Genomic DNA, 18460 nt, shown 5'->3' with positions numbered 1-18460 from the left:
AAAAAATAATAAAATAACAAAAAACAACAAAAAATAAAAAATAACAAATGATTTGCATAATCATGTTGTATATTTTAAAGTTTATAAGTAATTAATTTTATGATCATGTAAATCACTTTACTGATACAAATATAATAATCATTTGTTTTTTTTCATTCCTATATATTCAATTTTTTCTTTTTTTTTTATTTGATTTTATTTTTTTTATTGATTTTATTTTTTTTTGTTAATTTTATTTTTTTTTTGTTAATTTTATTTTTTTTTATTTATTTTATTTTTTTTTGTTAACTTTATTTTTTTTTATTAATTTTTTATTGTTTATTATTTTTTTGCTAAAATTACTAAAAAAAACTTTAAATACTATTTCAAAAAAAATATATAACAATTTAATATGTATTTTCTACCATAATATGCAGTAATCATAGCACATATTCCAGATGCTGTATATTATTTATTAATATAATATGCAGTAATTTAACATACATTCCAATGTAAATTTATAATGTATATACAACAATTCTTGCATATATTCCTGATGTATAATATGCAATATTCTATAATATAATGCAGTGATTCTGGTAATATTCAGTTTAAATATTTGATGTTTTAAACATAAGAACATGTATCAGAAATCAGAATCATTACAGTAAGGAATATACACCAGAGTTACCACATGTTATAGTAAGAAACATGTACCAGAATTACCGCATATTACAGTAGGAAATATGCACCAAAGTTATTGCATGTTACAGAAATAAACATGGAGAGAATTTGTGTGCTAGAATTATCACATATTGCTTTAGTAATATGTTCCAGAATTAAGAACTTTATAAAATTATATGTCACGTGACTTATATAGTAATGCCCATGGGATGCCCACCAAAGGATATAACCTCTGGAAAATGTGTGGTAGGGAATTAGCGCATGTTACTCTGGGAAACATGCGGCAAGGACTAGCGCATGTTACTCTGGAAAACATGCGGCAAGGACTAGCGCATGTTACTCTGGGAAACATGCGGCAAGGACTAGCGCATGTTACTCTGGGAAACATGCGGCAAGGACTAGCGCATGTTACTCTGGGAAACATGCGGCAAGGACTAGTGCATGTTACTCTGGGAAACATGTGGCAAGGACTAGCGCATGTTACTCTGGGAAACATGCGGCAAGGACTAGCGCATGTTACTCTGGGAAACATGCGGCAAGGACTAGCGCATGTTACTCTGGGAAACATGCGGCAAGGACTAGCGCATGTTACTCTAGGAAACATGCGGCAAGGACTAGCGCATGTTACTCTGGGAAACATGCGGCAAGGACTAGCGCATGTTACTCTGGGAAACATGCGGCAAGGACTAGCGCATGTTACTCTGGGAAACATGCGGCAAGGACTAGCGCATGTTACTCTGGGAAATATGCGGCGGGACTAGCGCATGTTACTCTGGGAAACATGCGCCAGACTAATGCATGTTTCTCTGGAAATGTGCGCCAGACGTTATGGGCATTATAGGTATGTGCTGAAATTAGCATTAAAATATTAACGTTAAAATTAAAAGTCACGTGACTTATATAGTAATGCCCATGGGCCGCCCACCAAAGGATATAACCTATGCACTTGTGACGTAAATAATAAGGTTATATCCTTTGATGATCACCCGAGTGGGGTGATCATGCTGATCAAATTACCAAATATGGTATATTTTATAAGTTACACAAAATAAAATTTACTATATTTGGTAACATGATGTCTAAGACATCATGTCGGTTGATGCTTGAGTATCATGTTGAATGATGTACAAACATTATTCTACATATATTTGACATGATGCTCTGGACATTATCCAACATGATGTCTGGATATCAACCTTTTGTCAAGGACGGCTTTCCATAAAAAAGAGCATGACTGCTGATCTGCTATATGATATCACTATTAGCGCAGCAAAAAATCTGATCAACCTATTGTTGTATTACTGTGATACAAAATTTAGATTCTAATTTGGAATTTCATTTCTTTTTTCCTTTTTTATCCTCATTGAAAATAATATATAAAGTAACTCGAATAACACCAATAACGTCCAATTTATTTCCGCTAGAAATATATGAGTAATGTTTAAACTAACGAAACTCAAGTCCCTATTTAATAAATTAAATATCTCCAATAAAAATGCTGATAATTCTAATTCAGCAAATATTGATCATAAGAATTGTTCTTACTGCAATAAACCATTCACCAAAAAATTATGGTGTAAAAAATGCGATCCATTTAGGATTATTGAAGGATGGTCTAGTGGAAATAATGAAATTGATAAATTTATCAAAGATACAATTTATGATGCGAGAAATCGGAATCGTAAATTTCTTGAATGGGTACCATTTTATAAATTTGAAAATATAAAACAAATTGGTGAAGGTGGATTTTCCAAAGTATATTCTGCAACGTGGATTGATGGTAAAGCAAAATATACTAGAAAATATGATTTAAGTTGGAAAAAAAGAAAACCTCGACCTATCAAAGTTGCTTTGAAAAGGTTAAATGGATCAGAGAATATGTCATCTGAATATTCAAATGAGGTAAGTTTTGTATTAATTTTACATATTTTAATTAACCTCTTTAATAATAATTGAAAAATTTTTTCATTAATTTAAATACAAATAATAGATTAAAATACTTTGGGATTTATGTCAAATAAACGATGGATGTCTAAGTTTTTATGGAATGACCAAAGATCCAGAAACTGAAGAGCTTATAATAATTTCAGAATATGCAGATAAAGGAAATTTAAGAAGTATTCTTTCACACAATTTCCATAATACTTTGTGGAAAGATAAATTACTTTATTTACAATGGATAATGTATGGTCTTAGAAGTTTACATAAATTAGGATATTTTCATAAAGATTTTCATAGTGGAAATATATTACAAACTACTAAATATGTGGAGTTTGTTGATGATTTCAATGCTTCTTATATTTCAGATTTTGGATTATCTGGACCATCAAACAAACAAAAATCGGATAATAAAATATGTGGAGTATTGCCATATATTGCTCCAGAAGTTTGAATGGAGAACCATATTCATTATCTTCTGATATTTATAGTTTTGGTATAATTATGGTTGAATTATCATCTGGAAAACCACCATTTCATAAAAGAAAACATGATACTACCTTAGCATTAGAAATATGTAATGGACTCAGACCAGAATTTGGAAAAGGAACTCCTGAAATTTATAAAAAACTAGCTTATAAATGTATGAATGCTAATTCAAATCAAAGACCAACAGCTGAAGAATTATATGATATAATACAATTTTGGAATGCTTCTACACATAGTAAAGCACGTCAAAAAAAAAAAAAGTTTGGGTATAAAGGTAAAGAGATTAAAGCTATATTTAAGGAAGCTGATAAAGAAATACCAAATATTTCAACTTTGTATGAGAAAAATCCTGATGCTATATATACTAGTAGATTATTTACATTTAGTAATTTAACAAAACCTGTCAATTCTTCTATTATTACCGATTATCTTAATGATGGAGAAAGCAATAAAGGTATAAAATTTTTTTAATCAAATATTTAATTACATAATTACTAAATATATTTCTTTTTTATAGATTGTCAAGATTCTCAATTAGTTGACTTGGAAGTTTCTAGCTCATTTTACAATCAAAAGGTAATGTAATGTATGTTTTAATATATGTTTTATAAATTAAATAAATTTATGTTAATTCAATTTATTTCATTAGATGTCATTAGCAATGAAAACAATTGTTGATTAAATAATAATCAAACATATTATAATATTTAAGCTTAATTATTTACATTTTTAGGATGTTTACTTACATTTTATATTTTTATTCTTCTGTAAGATATTAATTATTTATAAACCTATACAATCAAAAATATTTGGTGATATCTCTGTATAAATAATAATTTGAATCTTGTAACATGAAATGTGTGATATGTCTGCGCTAGATCTATTTCATGTTAAATAATTTGGTAACTAAATTTATTATGAATCGTATACAGTATATCCAATCTTTGATACATTTTGTCATGTTGGTTAATATTGCATGATATTCGTTCATTTCCTTTTTTGAAATATTATCACTTCTTTAAATTTTTTTTTTGTTGTGTATTTATCCTCATGTAAACTTATCCATCCGTTTTTATTTTTTAGAGTTATTTGATTGGATTACGAAAATATTCTCTTATTGTGTAATTTTCAAAATAATTAATATTCTATTTTCTTTATAATTTTTGTAAATTCTATATTTATTACGGCAGAGATTTTTTTTTATATTTATGGTATAAAATTTCAAATATTACGATAAACTTATAATGATTTTTATTTTCGTTTTTCTAATTGAATATAATAATAATTCAATTATATTAAGTAAAAAAATTTCTTATATATGATCACTATTTTTCTTTATCAATTTTATTAGTGATAATTAATAATTAAATAAATTTGCCTAACATAAAATCGAAGTTGCGGCTTCCACGATAAATAAATTCTAGTATAAATTTATAAATTCCTAAAGAGAGCGTGACTGCCGATCTGCTATATGATATCTATGATATCATTGTTAGCGCAGCAAGAAATCTATTGCTGCATTACTGTGATACGAAATTTAGATTCTAATTTGGAATTTCATTTCTTTTTTCCTTTTTTATCCTCATTGAAAAATATATTATATAGTAACGCAAATAGCGCCAATATCAACAATTTATTTCTACTCAGAAATTTCTACTTTGAAATATAGCAACATAAAAGATGAATAAAGGAAACGAAGCCCAAGTTCCAATAGAATCTGAATTCAATAATTTAAACATCCTTGACAAAGATTCTAATTCAATGAATATTGATCATAAAAATTGTCCTTATTGCAATAAATCATTTACCAAAGAATTATGGTCAATATGGTGTAAAGAATGTGATCCATTTATGAATATTGAAGGATGGTCTAGTGGAAATAATGAAATTGATAAACTTATCAAAGATACAATTTATGATGCGAGAAATGAGAATCGTAACTTTCCTGAATGGGTACCATCTTTGCAGAAACCTTCAATTTTCATAAATATGATAAACATATAATTGTTAGATAGCAGTCATATTTTCGATATATAATAAAAATATTTTAGTACATGTTATATAATTATGAGATGATCAACAGATGTATAAAACATGTTCGTAATTTCCTTGATTTACGCTATTAGATAATAGTCATATTTTTGATATATAATAAAAATATTTTAATACAAGTTATATAATTATGAAATAATCAACAGATGTATAAAATATGTTCGTAATTTCCCTGATTATGCTATTAGATAACAGACATATTTTCAATATATAATAATAATATTTTAATACACGTTATATAATTATGAGATGATCAACAGATGTATAAAACATGTTCGTAATTTTCTTGATTTACGCCATTAGATAACAGTCATATTTTCGATATATAATAATAATATTTTATAATTACTAGGTGTAACCCGTCACGTTGTGGCGGGAATGATACTTGCTCATCAAGTAAGAGAGTAATAAAGAGAAGTAATGATAACACACGTCTCCCATCACTCCTCTTCATCTTCTCATCACTTCTTTACGTCTCCCATCGCTCCTTTTCGTATCCCATCACTCCTCTTCATCTTCTTATCACTTCTTTATGTCTCCTATCGCTCCTTTTCGTATCCTATCACTCCTTTTCGTCTCCCATCACTCCTTTTCGCTTCTTTTCGTCTCCCATCGCTCCTTTATGTATCCCATCACTCCTTTTTGCTTCTTTTCGTCTCCCATCACTCCTCTTCATCTTCTTATCACTTCTTTATGTCTCCTATCGCTCCTTTTCGTATCCTATCACTCCTTTTCGTCTCCCATCACTCTTTTTCGCTTCTTTTCGTATCCTATCACTCCTTTTCGTCTCCCATCACTCCTTTTCGCTTCTTTTCGTCTCCCATCACTCCTCTTCATCTTCTTATCACTTCTTTACGTCTCCCATCGCTCTTTTTCGTCTCTCATCACTCCTCTTCATCTTCTCATCACTTCTTTATGTCTCCTATCGCTCCTTTTCGTCTCTCATCACTCCTCATCATCTTCTCATCACTTCTTTATGTCTCTCATCACTCCCTTTCATCTCCCATCACTCCTCTTCGTCTCCCATCACTTCTTTTAGTCTCCCATCACTCCTCTTCGTCTCCCATCACTTCCTTTTGTCTCCCATCACTACTTTTCATCGCTCATCATGTCTTATTTCTCCTTTTTGTTTCCTATCACTTCTTATTACTCTTTTTTTCATCTTCTATTACTTTCCATTACTCCATTGTTATTTCATCATCTTTCTCCTTGGTCATTGTAATTTATTTATCTTTTATTTATTGTTATTGTTTAAATATGGTGATTTTTTTCTTTAAAATCGTAAATGTGTGGCTTAAATTTTAATATTTGCAAATAAAATTTCATTAAATAAGATTATTTTAAATAAATATGCAAAAATTTTTTTTAAAAAAAATATCTTTGCAATAAAATTTTAAGTTTAACCGATCAAAATAACTAAGTTAAAAAATCAGCCATCAGCTGACTAATAAATTTGTACATCATGTGACATATTTGAAAAAAAACCCAGGCGGTGATCGCCCAGGCGACGGTTAGCAATCCTTCCAAAAAAATATCTCACAATCCCCCAAAAATCAATTATAACAATCTATTGCTATGAAAAAAAAAATTCCCATAGAATTTACTAAACCGATCTATTGTTACAAAAAATAAATAAGTAAATTATATGTCAGTCTATTTATAAAATAATTAGGGAAAATATTATTACTAATAATAATAAGAAGAATCGGGAAAAAAGGCAATTACCGTAGTACCACAGCGTCAATCCGATCACCGAACCAAATCTAAATGGTTTAAGAATGTGGTTTGGGAAAAAAAAAATAACAATGAAGAAAATTGAAAAAAAAGCGAAAAATAAAATTTAGGGGAAAAGAAAAAGGATAAGGAAAGAAAAAAGGGAATCCGTAAAAAAAATAAGTACTGAAAAAAATTCCGAAAAAAAAAGAATAATCTGGTCTAAAAAGACTGAAAAAAAAATTAATAATACGGTCTAAAAAAAAGACTGAAAAAAATAATAATATAAAAAAAATCGGTCTTAAAAGACCAATAAAAAAAAATTTTTCAGTTTGGGAAAAACAACCAATAAAATTCTCAGATTGGAAAAAAAAACCAAACCGAAAAAGAGGAAAAAAAAATGAAGGTTTTTTAAAAAAAAGGGAAAAGAAAAGGAAAAGAAAAGGAAAAAGGTTTGGAAGAGAAAAGAGGAAACTTAAAAAAAGAGAAAGAACCGAAAGCAAAGGATCGATTCAAGGAAAAAAAAATGAAAAAAAATACTAATAATCCGATTAAAATTTCATTAACCGGAATTGGATTAGATATAACAATATGACTTGCTGATCAAAGGGGTCTTAGCTATAAAGAATACAGATCAGCAATTTATACAGGTTAATCTAAACGTAACGATTACACACCAATTTTTATTTTTTGATATATAATAAAAATATTTTAATATTTACAAGCAATAATTTAATAAAATTATGCAAATGAAGCAAAATAAAATAATAAATCTTGTAGATATATGTTTACAACAATTTAAAAATATTACCACAATCTTTGTTATGCATTTAATCATTAAATTTCATTATTCTAATAGTCTAATAGATCTCGCACTGGTAGCACCTTTACGATTCCAAGCTTGGTTGGTATTGGCAGGTCAATGGTGTTTTCATCACATTTTTTAACTACAGCCTGCGTATCTTCTTTATCTCTCTGGGCAATAAGTATGGCTTTAACAACATGACGTACAAAAATACCAAGATTTGTAATAATTTCAGAATCTTTTCTTAGTTTTTGTTGATCTGTCGCTCTTAAATGCATCTGAAATAATTGTCGCCATACATCCTCAGTGATAAATTCATCTAATTCATTATATGGTTCTACTGCCCTATTTATTAATATTAATTATTAATTAATTTGATTTTAAAAAGTTAAATAATATTGTAAGTACTAACCTTTTATGTGTTGTTTTAAATTCATTTGCAAGTTTTACAATGGCAACATGGAATTTGTAGCGATATGTATTAAACCATGAACCTACATCTTTAACCAAGGTTCCTAACCTTGGATCAGTTTTGATAATTTTACAGACACGTACAACAAGTTCCTCATATAGTGCTACTGTATTGTTCCTTGTACGAAGAAAAAGTGCCTTGCACTCTTCCTGTAACTGGAACTTAATATACTAAAAATTGAAATAAATATGAGTATAGTAATAATTAATTTTGTAATTAGATATAATGAAATTTCACCTGATCAATTTCTGGAAGTGACGATCCTGATTGTAATACAGCTTCAAGAGATAAATTTGATGTTAAAGACGTTTCACATTCTTCTTCATTAACTTTAGTTGACATTCCATTTCGGATGCTTATAGCCAAGTTTAAAATTCTTTGATGATAAGCCAACCACAAGGCGATTTCAAATTCGTTAGTCATATTATGAAATTGCGATGGAAATTTTGGCTGCTGTCCACTTAATGGTATATTTGTCTCATCTTCATTGTCACTGCATGTTTGGCCTGTTACAGAGAAATTTTCATCACTGCTTTTCATATTATTTTTATCAATATTGAACTGCTTTTGGTTCGATATAACAGTATTAGTACTATTAATATCTGCTTGCTGCTCATTTTGATTAACACAAGATAAGTTGGTAGATATGTCATCTGAACTAGCTGTTTCTACTGATTCAGAATCTCTAATATTAGTACTAGTAATATCAATTTGCTGTTTATTTTGATTTGACTTTTTTATCTTTTTTACAGCAGGTATATCTATTTCTGTTATTTCTGGATCATCATCAGAAGGAATTTCGTTATTTTTATTATTTTGCTGATGATTAGATGTCTTTGTTCTGGCAGAGTTACCAGGCGCCTTCTTTTTTCGACCACGTTTGGTGGGACCTCTTGTGCTAAGTTTGTTTGAGTCATCATAATTATTAGAGGGAGTTTCTAACTCTTTAGGTACCACTAAGACTAATAAATGTTTGTTAATGCAAATATAGTAAATAAAGATAATACTGTATTAATTTATTGCTTACCAAATTTTTTTTCGGAGGCATAGTATTGAAATATTATCAAATATTTAATTTGAAAAATTGACTATGTTTATTAAAAAATTATTAAGTGTATTAATGTAATATCAAACGAATATATTATATTATTGCAAATGTTTTTATAATCAAAGTGGCTTTAAGTATGATAAGAAATATGGTTTATATATATCTAAATAAAATGATTACGCAAGCAAATAATTATTATTTTTTTTTAAATTAAATGATTACACAAGCAAATAATTGATTGATTATGTAAGCAAATAATTAATTCTTTTTTTTTTAATTAATTACGCAAGCAAATAATTAATTCTTTTTTTTTAAACTTAGTAAATTTTTTATAAACTTTATAATTTCATAGTCTATTTGATCATTTTAAATAGTTATTTTATATTATTTTGAGAATACTTTTGTATAGTTTATTTAATACTTTCATATAGTTTATTTTATACTTTTATAGTTTATTTTTATTTAATACTTATGTTTACACTTTTGTATAGTTTATTATATAGTATAGTTTATTTTAAACTATTTAATACTCTTTTGTCAGTCATTGCTTTTTTTGAATTTTTAGTTTTATACTTTTATTGTTCTTATATATTGATTGTTAATATCATATAAAATATAAAAAAAAATTCTTCATGTTTCTTTGATAAACAAAAATAATAATAAGAATATCTCTGCAATTTGAAAAAAAAAAATTCTAAAATGAAACGTTCAAAAAATAGTCGTCTATATGTACCAACACCAAAACTACGTGTTAGAGCTACTAGAAAACTAAGAGCTACTGAAGAAGACGAATCTTTTATATCTGATAACATTTCAGGACATGACAATACAGATGACATTCCAGAATACAATGATACAGAATATATTTCCAATTTCAGAGGAAACACTGGTGAGGCTGAAAGCTCATCAGAAATGACAAATGAGGTTAGTATATATGTTCTGAGATTATAGTGCTATGTACTTCATGAAAGAAATATTAAATATGAGTATTTAACATACAATTTTTTATAAATTATTTCAAGGAGTTCAAGCAGCAGCTTCCTGAACATAATATGGACATTAATGATAACTACCAACCTTCAGACATTGACACTGGCTACTGATACTACAGAAGAAATTTTAATGAAAAATATTGATGATTCACATAGGTCATTACTTGATATTGTAGAAGAAGATGAAGAAGATGATTCAATGAATAATAGTGATGTGCTGGAAGAAGAATCTTCTAATTTCGAAGGTTTTGATAGTGAATACGGTCCATATTTTCCAAATTTTACATCAACAATGATTTTTATTTGGATTACTAAACATATGATTTGTAAGTAATATTGACTGAATGCTTTATTATGTATATTGGTATAAACTTACTGATTTTATGTAGCAACATCTGCGTATGAGGATCTTGCCAAGATTCTCACACATCCTGAGTATCGAAAGGAGGATATCACTAAAAATATTCGTCAGATACGAAAATGGAGAGATAGGCTACCTCTAGTCAAAGTTCGCAAACATGATGTACCTCTCAGCATGCAGCGGACACCATCCACATATGCATCTACAAAAAAAGCATTTACAATTTCTCCACTTACGCATCTGGAGCGTATTTTAAAAAATCCATTAATCATGCCAAAGATGTATTTTGGTCCCGGAATAGTTGCAAATGAAAAACGAGAATTCTGGCATGGTGAACTCTGGCAGGATTTATTATTATTTGGAGAAAACAAGATTAGAACTACAAATGAAGGTTTGTAATATTTTCATTCTTTATAGTAGTAAGATTAATCAGATAAATAACATAATTTTTTATCTAGAATTTTATAAAGCAGGCGAATTTTTAATATTTCGTGAGCAATCATCCACATTTATGTGTCGAGTACGTAGTGTAGTGAATGATGAAATGGATAATAATACACTTAAACTAAAGGTTGATATGCTACTTAAACATGAAAAGCTTCCTAATTGTCGTCCTAATGATAATCGACACACTCGTGGAAACAATATGGAGTTATGGTTAGTTGAAGGAGAAGCAAAATTGGTAAACCCATCAAATGTAGTACAACACATCGTTGTTTGGTTATGTGACATGCCAGAACCTGATGAATACGATTTTTATATTAAAGAAATTGTATATAGTTTTGATAGCAGGTGGAAATATCGTGATATAGCATCAAGACATCGATTACCTTATGAAAATATTACAATTATGCAGTCACAACAGAACCTGCCCATCTTAAAGGTATTTCTTGATATATATGTTGATGATTTTGGTACTTACAGAAATGTGTACCATTCCTTAGGTGGTGTTTACTTACAAATTGGAAACATGCCATCAACTCTTCGAAAACAATTAAAGAATCATTTTTTAATAGGATTTGTTCCATTTGGAGCAAATTTTAACGATTTTATAAAACCCATAGTTCAAGACATAAAGTCCTTAGAAAATGGTCGTGTAATGCAAACTTTATATGGTGATGCATGGGTAATAGGTGGTATTGGATGTGTTACTGCTGACTTGCCACAAGGCAATGATTTAGCAGCTGTAAAACGACATGGAGCTAATCATGGGTGTCGAACATGTAATGTTTCAAATGACCAATATACTGATCCAAACTATAATTACATTAAGAATGCTCGTTTTCAACAGCAAACAAATGAACGAATTGCAGAGATTGAAAGTCAACATTTAAGAATGGATCAGGATCGACTAGCTACCAAATATGGATTAATAAAACCAGGTCCTCTCAATGATTTGAAATGGAATCAACACCTCCAAACACCACAAGATGCGTACCATTCTATGGCTGGAAAGGCACGTACTCTATTAGAAGTAACATTTAACATTTTTAATACAAATGGTGAAAATGATTTTTTAGAGTATTGGAAACGTATTGAAAAACCCTCCCACTGGAGTAGAATGCCTAATCCATTGCGACATCGTCAAAGTTTCATGTTTTCCGATGTGTTAAGGCTTGCAATGCTAATGCCGTTTATACTCCAGCGCTTTTTAGAATCTCGTCATATAAAGACAGATGCTTTGAATAACTGGCATAAAAATTCTGGAATAAGACGAAATTTAGTTGCATCAAAATTATGTGCATGTTGGGCTATTGAAGCAAAAGCACTAAAACTTGCATTTTCAACCACTATGACGGAAAATACTTATCAAGAATTGCAAGAAACACTAAAAAAAGAACGAGAGATACTAATACAAGTAAGTATTATATATGCAACCAAATGGTTTCATTAAATGTTATTGAATATACCACTAATATAACAAACTCATTATTTGTTCTTAGATATTCCCAGATACCTTCACCAATCTGCCTAATTTGCATGTAAATATGCACCGTTTACAGCATGCTCGTAATTTTGCAACACTCGTAAATACTGCTGTTGGTGTAAAAGAGATGGTACATCGTATATTTAAAACAATGGTACCACATATGAACTGTAAAGAAATCGAACTTGACCTTACACGACGGTATAATACAATTCAGGTATTACGGCATCTCATTGATGGTTGGACAGATCCTCGTTTTAATACAAGACCAAATGCATTACCTAAACTTATTGCAGATCCAAATATTTACACGATATTAACTGCTTGGTATGCTACAGAAAATTTTAATACTATAAATAGTCAAGAATTCGAAGACAAACAGGATGGTAACTAAGTAAATTTTATTAGCCATTATTGGAAGTAATGAAGTACATTTTATACATGCTAATTTAATATTATTTACAGACGATAATATTACCATATGCTCCATAATAGCAATTTTATTGATATTTCATTAAATAGTCGATGGAGTGCCAAAAAAGTTAATGACAGAAAACTATCAAAGAAGTTGGATTATAAGCATCCATTTTTTCAAGATATTTCTGTATCATATAGGGAACACTTCAATTCAAAAGAAGCAATACTAAATAGGAAGTTAGAATTTTATAATTCTATTTCCTATACCGTCCTTAAAGATGGTCAAGACCCTATCCGATTGAAAATTCATATTGGTGATATTGTGGAGCTACCTGAAGAATCCGAAGGTATCGCATATGCCAAAGTGAAATCAATTTTTCGGTATCAAGCAAACAACGGCCAATACTATGCATTTTTTTTCTTTGATTGGTTTCAGGCAACAAACATTATGGATTCTGTATTAGAATGCCCATTTTATAATATTCAGAAACCTGAAGAATCACGGTGGTTTCAAATTTTTCCAATTACGTTTATTGATCGCAATCCATGTGTATTCTTTATACACAATTGTGGGAATACATGTAATACTGAGCATGATGAAGAAAATCGAAGTTATATTTTAAACAGATATTATTATAATGCAGTATAGGTAGAAATATAGTTTATTTATGGCGTTATTATATTACTAACATAAACATATTTTATTATATTACTTTATTCAGTTATTCATCAAAAACTGAAGTTGCCGATTGATTGATGGTTTACAAGCTTTTAACGACATTTTTAATTCCATACCCAAGAAATTTGGTCAAGAGTAATTTATTCTTGGTCTTTATTTACCGAAAATTACGGTAAAATCAAGTGATCTTGTTTTTTTTTTTGAAAAAATGAATCATTTTGAGATTTTGAGATATTTTCAACGTATTATAGTTATTTATATTACTATTACATTATTTTATATATTGTTGTCACATTTTCGTTATATGATTGCTATATAAACCAAGACATATTGTTGTCACATTTGCGTTATATGATTGCTATATAAACTAAATCATATTGTTGTCACATTTTCGTTATATGATTGCTATATAAACTAAATCATATTGTTGTCATATTTTCGTTATATGATTGCTATATAAACTAAATCATATTGTTGTCATATTTTCGTTATATGATTGCTATATAAACTAAGTCATATTGTTGTCATATTTTCGTTATATGATTGCTATATAAACTAAGTCATATTGTTGTCATATTTTTGTTATATGATTGCTATATAAACTAAGTCATATTGTTGTCATATTGTAAGCATATAGTTAAAAGAGAGATAACAGAAATGCAAATATCATATGTTCAATATATTTTAAAAATGTTGTTGTCATATTTCTTAAATTTATAAGTTTCTGCAAAGATTTGATAAATTTAAAGATATAAACCAAATTGGTGAAGTGGATTGATGGTCCAAAAATAATATACAATAAAGGATGGAAAACCCGTAAATCTGAATCTACCAAAGTTGCATTGAAAAGGTTAAATGGATCAGAGAATATGTCAGCTGAATATTTAAATGAGGTAAGTTTTGTATTAATTTTACATATTTTAATTAACCTCTTTAATAATAATTGAAAAATTTTTTCCATTAATTTAAATACAAATAATAGATTAAAATACTTTGGGATTTATGTCAAATAAACGATGGATGTCTAAGTTTTTATGGAATGACTAAAGATCCAGAAACTGAAGAACTTATAATAATTTCAGAATATGCAGATAAAGGAAATTTGAGAAGCATTCTTTTACACAATTTCAATAATACTTTGTGGAAAGATAAATTACTTTATTTACATTGGATAACACATGGCCTTAAAACGTTACATGAATTAGGATATTTTCATAAAGATTTTCACAGTGGAAACTTTGCAGAAACTTGATGATTTGCGACCTAGCCATCACAAGATCGATCTAAATTCACATCAATCACGTGACGGCATGTTATCTTTGCGAAATTTTTATGATTCGTAAAAATTTTGTCAACTTATCGTCAATAAATAGTTTCGGAATAACTTTGAATTGTAATAAAAGTATTAATAAATTGGTGGCTAAAGTAGGAGATTAGGCGAAAAAATTAATTAAAGACGTTTTATCGAATTATTAGATAATATTCAACGAAGCTTATTATTTTATATAATAAATCAAATTTTATTTAATTATTGTAATAATTGTAACAGCAATTTTCATTGTAATAATACATTGTAATAGAAATGACTAATAAAAACGCAAATAATAAAAATTTATATTTTTGTAATAAAACAATCATTGTAAAATGCAGTATTTAATAAAATTCACTATATTTGGCCGGACAAATTAAATTTTATGTTTCTCATTTTTTAAATCAAATGACTTGACCCGGGAGGTTGGTTTTTTTTATAATTTATAGTTTTTTTTATGCAATTTTATTGGTCCAAAACATGTTATTAATAATTTTTTGTCAATAAAAATGGGCGTACAAAATACTTATAAAAGATATCAGATGTTCTATGATCATTCCATTTTAATACATAGATGAACGTGGTATTAACGGTCCAAAAATATATAAAAAACTGCAGTTTTCACAGGTTCCGCAAGTTCCGCAGTTTTTTTTAAAAAATGGGCGTAATCAACATTTCTATAAAAAAAGGTCAAAAACAAATATATGGATGGATGATCCATCCATTTAGTGTTACAGATAAACGTACAATTGAACAATTCTACAATGATTTACCTTTAGGCGTTTTATCTGAAGAAAATCAAGAGTTGGAAGTTAAAGTTTTTTTGGGAGACAATATTCGTGACATCTCTAATGGAGTAGCTTTAAATTGTCCAATTGCTGATGCTACCAAGAGTTTTGGTGAATGTATTGAACTACGGTTGCAAGATATACCTACTATACAACCGTCAGCTGGAAAAAATGCTTTTAATATTTTGTTACAAGAATCAAGTCAGCTTTATTTACCAAATATGAAGGAGAATGGTAATGAAAAAGAGTGTATGAAATTTAATTTTGTTAATTATCTTCAAGAAAATAATGCAGGATGGGTTGGAAAGGATACTGCTGAAAGTCTTGGACGTGAATTCATTAAACATATAACGGAAGCAATTTGGTATATTGATATGTGTGGTGTTAAAAAATTTAAAGATCGAGGATATAGCATTCCCACATCACCGAGTATTTTTTTTGAACATGCTAATCCAGCAAAATACAAAAAAAAAGACCTGATTTTGAAAAAAAAGTATTAAATGGGCATATAAGTAATTTAATAACTTATAAAGAAGCAAAATGGTTTAACAAATCCTCATTTAATTGGTTTAAAAAAACATTCATTGAGTTTTTAGATTCTTTAATATCATACGTATTGTATTTAGATAATCAGGCAAGGGTTATGAACGAAAATCATGCTTTGGATAAGCCAGTCCGCTCTATTGCAGATTCTGGAACAACTACAATTTATAATGCTAATAAATTTCGCTCAGGAGATATTATAAAAAAATATGAACCATTGGTTGATGCTTTACAAAAATTGGAAGATTGGGTTCCATTAGATATATCACCATATTGTTTAGACAATCCTACGTAAGTAATTGATTTACTAAATAGTTAATAGAAATTTTCAATAAAAATTAATATACAATTAATTTTGTAGCAAACGATATGTTTATCTTAATGGTTTTGAAAAAGCATTTCCTTTTAAAGTTGGTCATTATTCTTTCAATTCTGGCAATAATTCATTCAATGTTACTTGGGTATGGAAAGTTAATATATGTGTATCAGAATCAGAAAGAATGAATGAATCACAAAAGCTTACTTCCGGTCTTGAAGAATTGGTACCACAATATCTTTCCAGGAAACAAAAATATGCATTTATTAATTCTGCTGAAACCCTTTTTGGCGCAAATACAGTAAAAAAATCAATCCTTCGAAATATCTACAAGACACTTACACAGGATAGCACTGCAGCTAATTGTGAAAATAAAGCAGAGATTGATGCACGTGTAGTAAGAGCATTACATTTGGGTGATCCAAACATTGTAATTGATTTACGTGAATTAAACCTTGGTCGACCAGAAAAATATAATGTTTTTTGGGAATATTGTCAAAAATTTTTAGTTGGTGCAGTAAAAAACTCAGTGGATTCTCTATTAGCTGTTGATGAATGACGTCATGATACAATTGTTCATTTAGCAAAAGCAATTTCAGTTAAAGATTTACGTATTCAAGTAGCTGCAATTTGTCCAGATGATACACCAATACCTCATAAACAATGGATTCATCTTCAATTCTGGCCAAAAAACCCCCAAAATAATACAAGCCTCCAATATACAGGCCGCTTACAAGTAAAATTTATGGTGCAAATTCGCCAACTACGAATTGAGCATGAAGATGCATTATTTAGATATCTTAAAGAACTGGCTGTTATACTTTCAGGCTTTAGCTGGTTGGTATTTCTTGATGATAAACATCGTTGTAAAGTTGGGGAGCCAGGATTTCCTGTGGCTGCAGTGGATAGAGGTAGATCTGTCTTGGTTTCTCAAGAGGAAAGTTTTGTGGTAGCAGATCATGATTTTACGAAAACTGGTCTTATTCCTAGTGTTACAATGTTATGTGATATTCCATCTGATATGGAAGGTTCATTTTATCGTGGGCAAGTTAATATTGGGTTAAAAGATCCTATTTTTGAATCAAGTACACCTATGCGTCATGCTGAATTATATGATATTCTTATAAATTCACAACAAGGACATCACTACTTGTTAGTTTATACAGATGGTGGCAGTGACCATCAATTAAGATTTCTTCGAGTTCAACTTTCATGGATATGTCTATTTTTAGCTTTAGATTTAGACTATTTTGTAGCAGTTAGAACTCCTCCTGGACATTCCTGGAAGAATCCTGTAGAAAGAATTATGTCCATTTTGAATCTGGGTTTACAATCAGTAGGATTGATGCGTCAAGAAATGGGACAGGAATTTGAACATTTAATTGAAGGATGTAATACTATGGAAGCAATATGTGAAGCTGCAATAAAGGAACCAAGATTAAAGAAAGAGTTGAAGCAAAGCCTACAACCCACAATTGGTTTAGTTAATACAATTTTTCAACGGCAATCACTAAAAGATGAGCCACTTTGCAGAAACCTATTGATTTTGAAAAATATGGTAAAAATATTTTTAAAATATGATTGACATATTGCGTGTACATTTCTGTTAACTCTGTTGTAACTCGATAACGGCAATATGTTGAACATATGTTAAAAAACACATGATTAAAATATGTTTAAAATATGTTTACTATATATCAAAAATATGTCAAAATTTATGAAAAAAATGTGATATTTATATTTTTATTATATATCAAAAATATCATTATAATATATTGCAAGTAATACAATTTATTATATATTAAAAATACACTAAAATATTACAATTATACATTTTACATTGAAATTATAATAAAAACAAAACTATTATAATGCCTTCACTGCACAATTTTTGATTTGGATCATTGTGATTTATTCGCAAGGAAATTTCCAAGTCAAATCATGTGAC

General features: G+C 28.8%; 7 protein-coding genes across 7 annotated transcripts; 6 read left to right on the top strand and 1 right to left on the bottom strand.

The window, feature by feature from the left end:
• Positions 1 to 902: 902 nt before the first annotated feature.
• On the top strand, positions 903 to 1424 carry OCT59_017868 (uncharacterized protein; the record flags this gene model as incomplete). The annotated part of the gene is made up of 1 exon (XM_066137777.1): positions 903 to 1424. One exon carries the CDS (start codon positions 903 to 905, stop codon positions 1422 to 1424), a length of 522 nt encoding a protein of 173 aa, XP_066004320.1.
• Positions 1425 to 2100: 676 nt separating this feature from the next.
• Positions 2101 to 3772, top strand: OCT59_017867 (uncharacterized protein; the record flags this gene model as incomplete). Its single annotated transcript, XM_066137776.1, has 5 exons — positions 2101 to 2565; positions 2654 to 2934; positions 3093 to 3544; positions 3608 to 3666; positions 3740 to 3772. 5 exons carry the CDS (start codon positions 2101 to 2103, stop codon positions 3770 to 3772), a joined length of 1290 nt encoding a protein of 429 aa, XP_066004319.1.
• Positions 3773 to 4770: 998 nt separating this feature from the next.
• Positions 4771 to 5094, top strand: OCT59_017866 (uncharacterized protein; the record flags this gene model as incomplete). The annotated part of the gene is made up of 1 exon (XM_025332416.2): positions 4771 to 5094. The coding sequence occupies one exon, from the start codon at positions 4771 to 4773 to the stop codon at positions 5092 to 5094; it is 324 nt and encodes a 107-aa protein (XP_025172158.2).
• Positions 5095 to 7707: 2613 nt separating this feature from the next.
• On the bottom strand, positions 7708 to 9725 carry OCT59_017865 (uncharacterized protein; the record flags this gene model as incomplete). Its single annotated transcript, XM_066137775.1, has 5 exons — positions 7708 to 8005; positions 8073 to 8302; positions 8370 to 9094; positions 9160 to 9220; positions 9711 to 9725. The coding sequence occupies 5 exons, from the start codon at positions 9723 to 9725 to the stop codon at positions 7708 to 7710; spliced, it is 1329 nt and encodes a 442-aa protein (XP_066004318.1).
• A 154-nt stretch (positions 9726 to 9879) lies between these two features.
• OCT59_017864 (uncharacterized protein) lies at positions 9880 to 12978 on the top strand (the record flags this gene model as incomplete). Its single annotated transcript, XM_066137774.1, has 7 exons — positions 9880 to 10104; positions 10264 to 10417; positions 10835 to 10924; positions 10992 to 11447; positions 11598 to 12391; positions 12477 to 12846; positions 12926 to 12978. 7 exons carry the CDS (start codon positions 9880 to 9882, stop codon positions 12976 to 12978), a joined length of 2142 nt encoding a protein of 713 aa, XP_066004317.1.
• A 1447-nt stretch (positions 12979 to 14425) lies between these two features.
• Positions 14426 to 14808, top strand: OCT59_017863 (uncharacterized protein; the record flags this gene model as incomplete). Its single annotated transcript, XM_066137773.1, has 2 exons — positions 14426 to 14449; positions 14539 to 14808. The coding sequence occupies 2 exons, from the start codon at positions 14426 to 14428 to the stop codon at positions 14806 to 14808; spliced, it is 294 nt and encodes a 97-aa protein (XP_066004316.1).
• Positions 14809 to 15523: 715 nt separating this feature from the next.
• Positions 15524 to 16817, top strand: OCT59_017862 (uncharacterized protein; the record flags this gene model as incomplete). Its single annotated transcript, XM_066137771.1, has 4 exons — positions 15524 to 16082; positions 16280 to 16487; positions 16558 to 16738; positions 16815 to 16817. 4 exons carry the CDS (start codon positions 15524 to 15526, stop codon positions 16815 to 16817), a joined length of 951 nt encoding a protein of 316 aa, XP_066004315.1.
• Between the last annotated feature and the right edge of the window lie 1643 nt (positions 16818 to 18460).

The sequence above is a fragment of the Rhizophagus irregularis genome, chromosome 26, assembly GCF_026210795.1.
Source record: "Rhizophagus irregularis chromosome 26, complete sequence".
Taxonomy (NCBI): domain Eukaryota; kingdom Fungi; phylum Glomeromycota; class Glomeromycetes; order Glomerales; family Glomeraceae; genus Rhizophagus; species Rhizophagus irregularis.
Note: the sequence above shows the minus strand (reverse complement) of the source record. Positions and strands in the feature narration are given on the sequence as shown.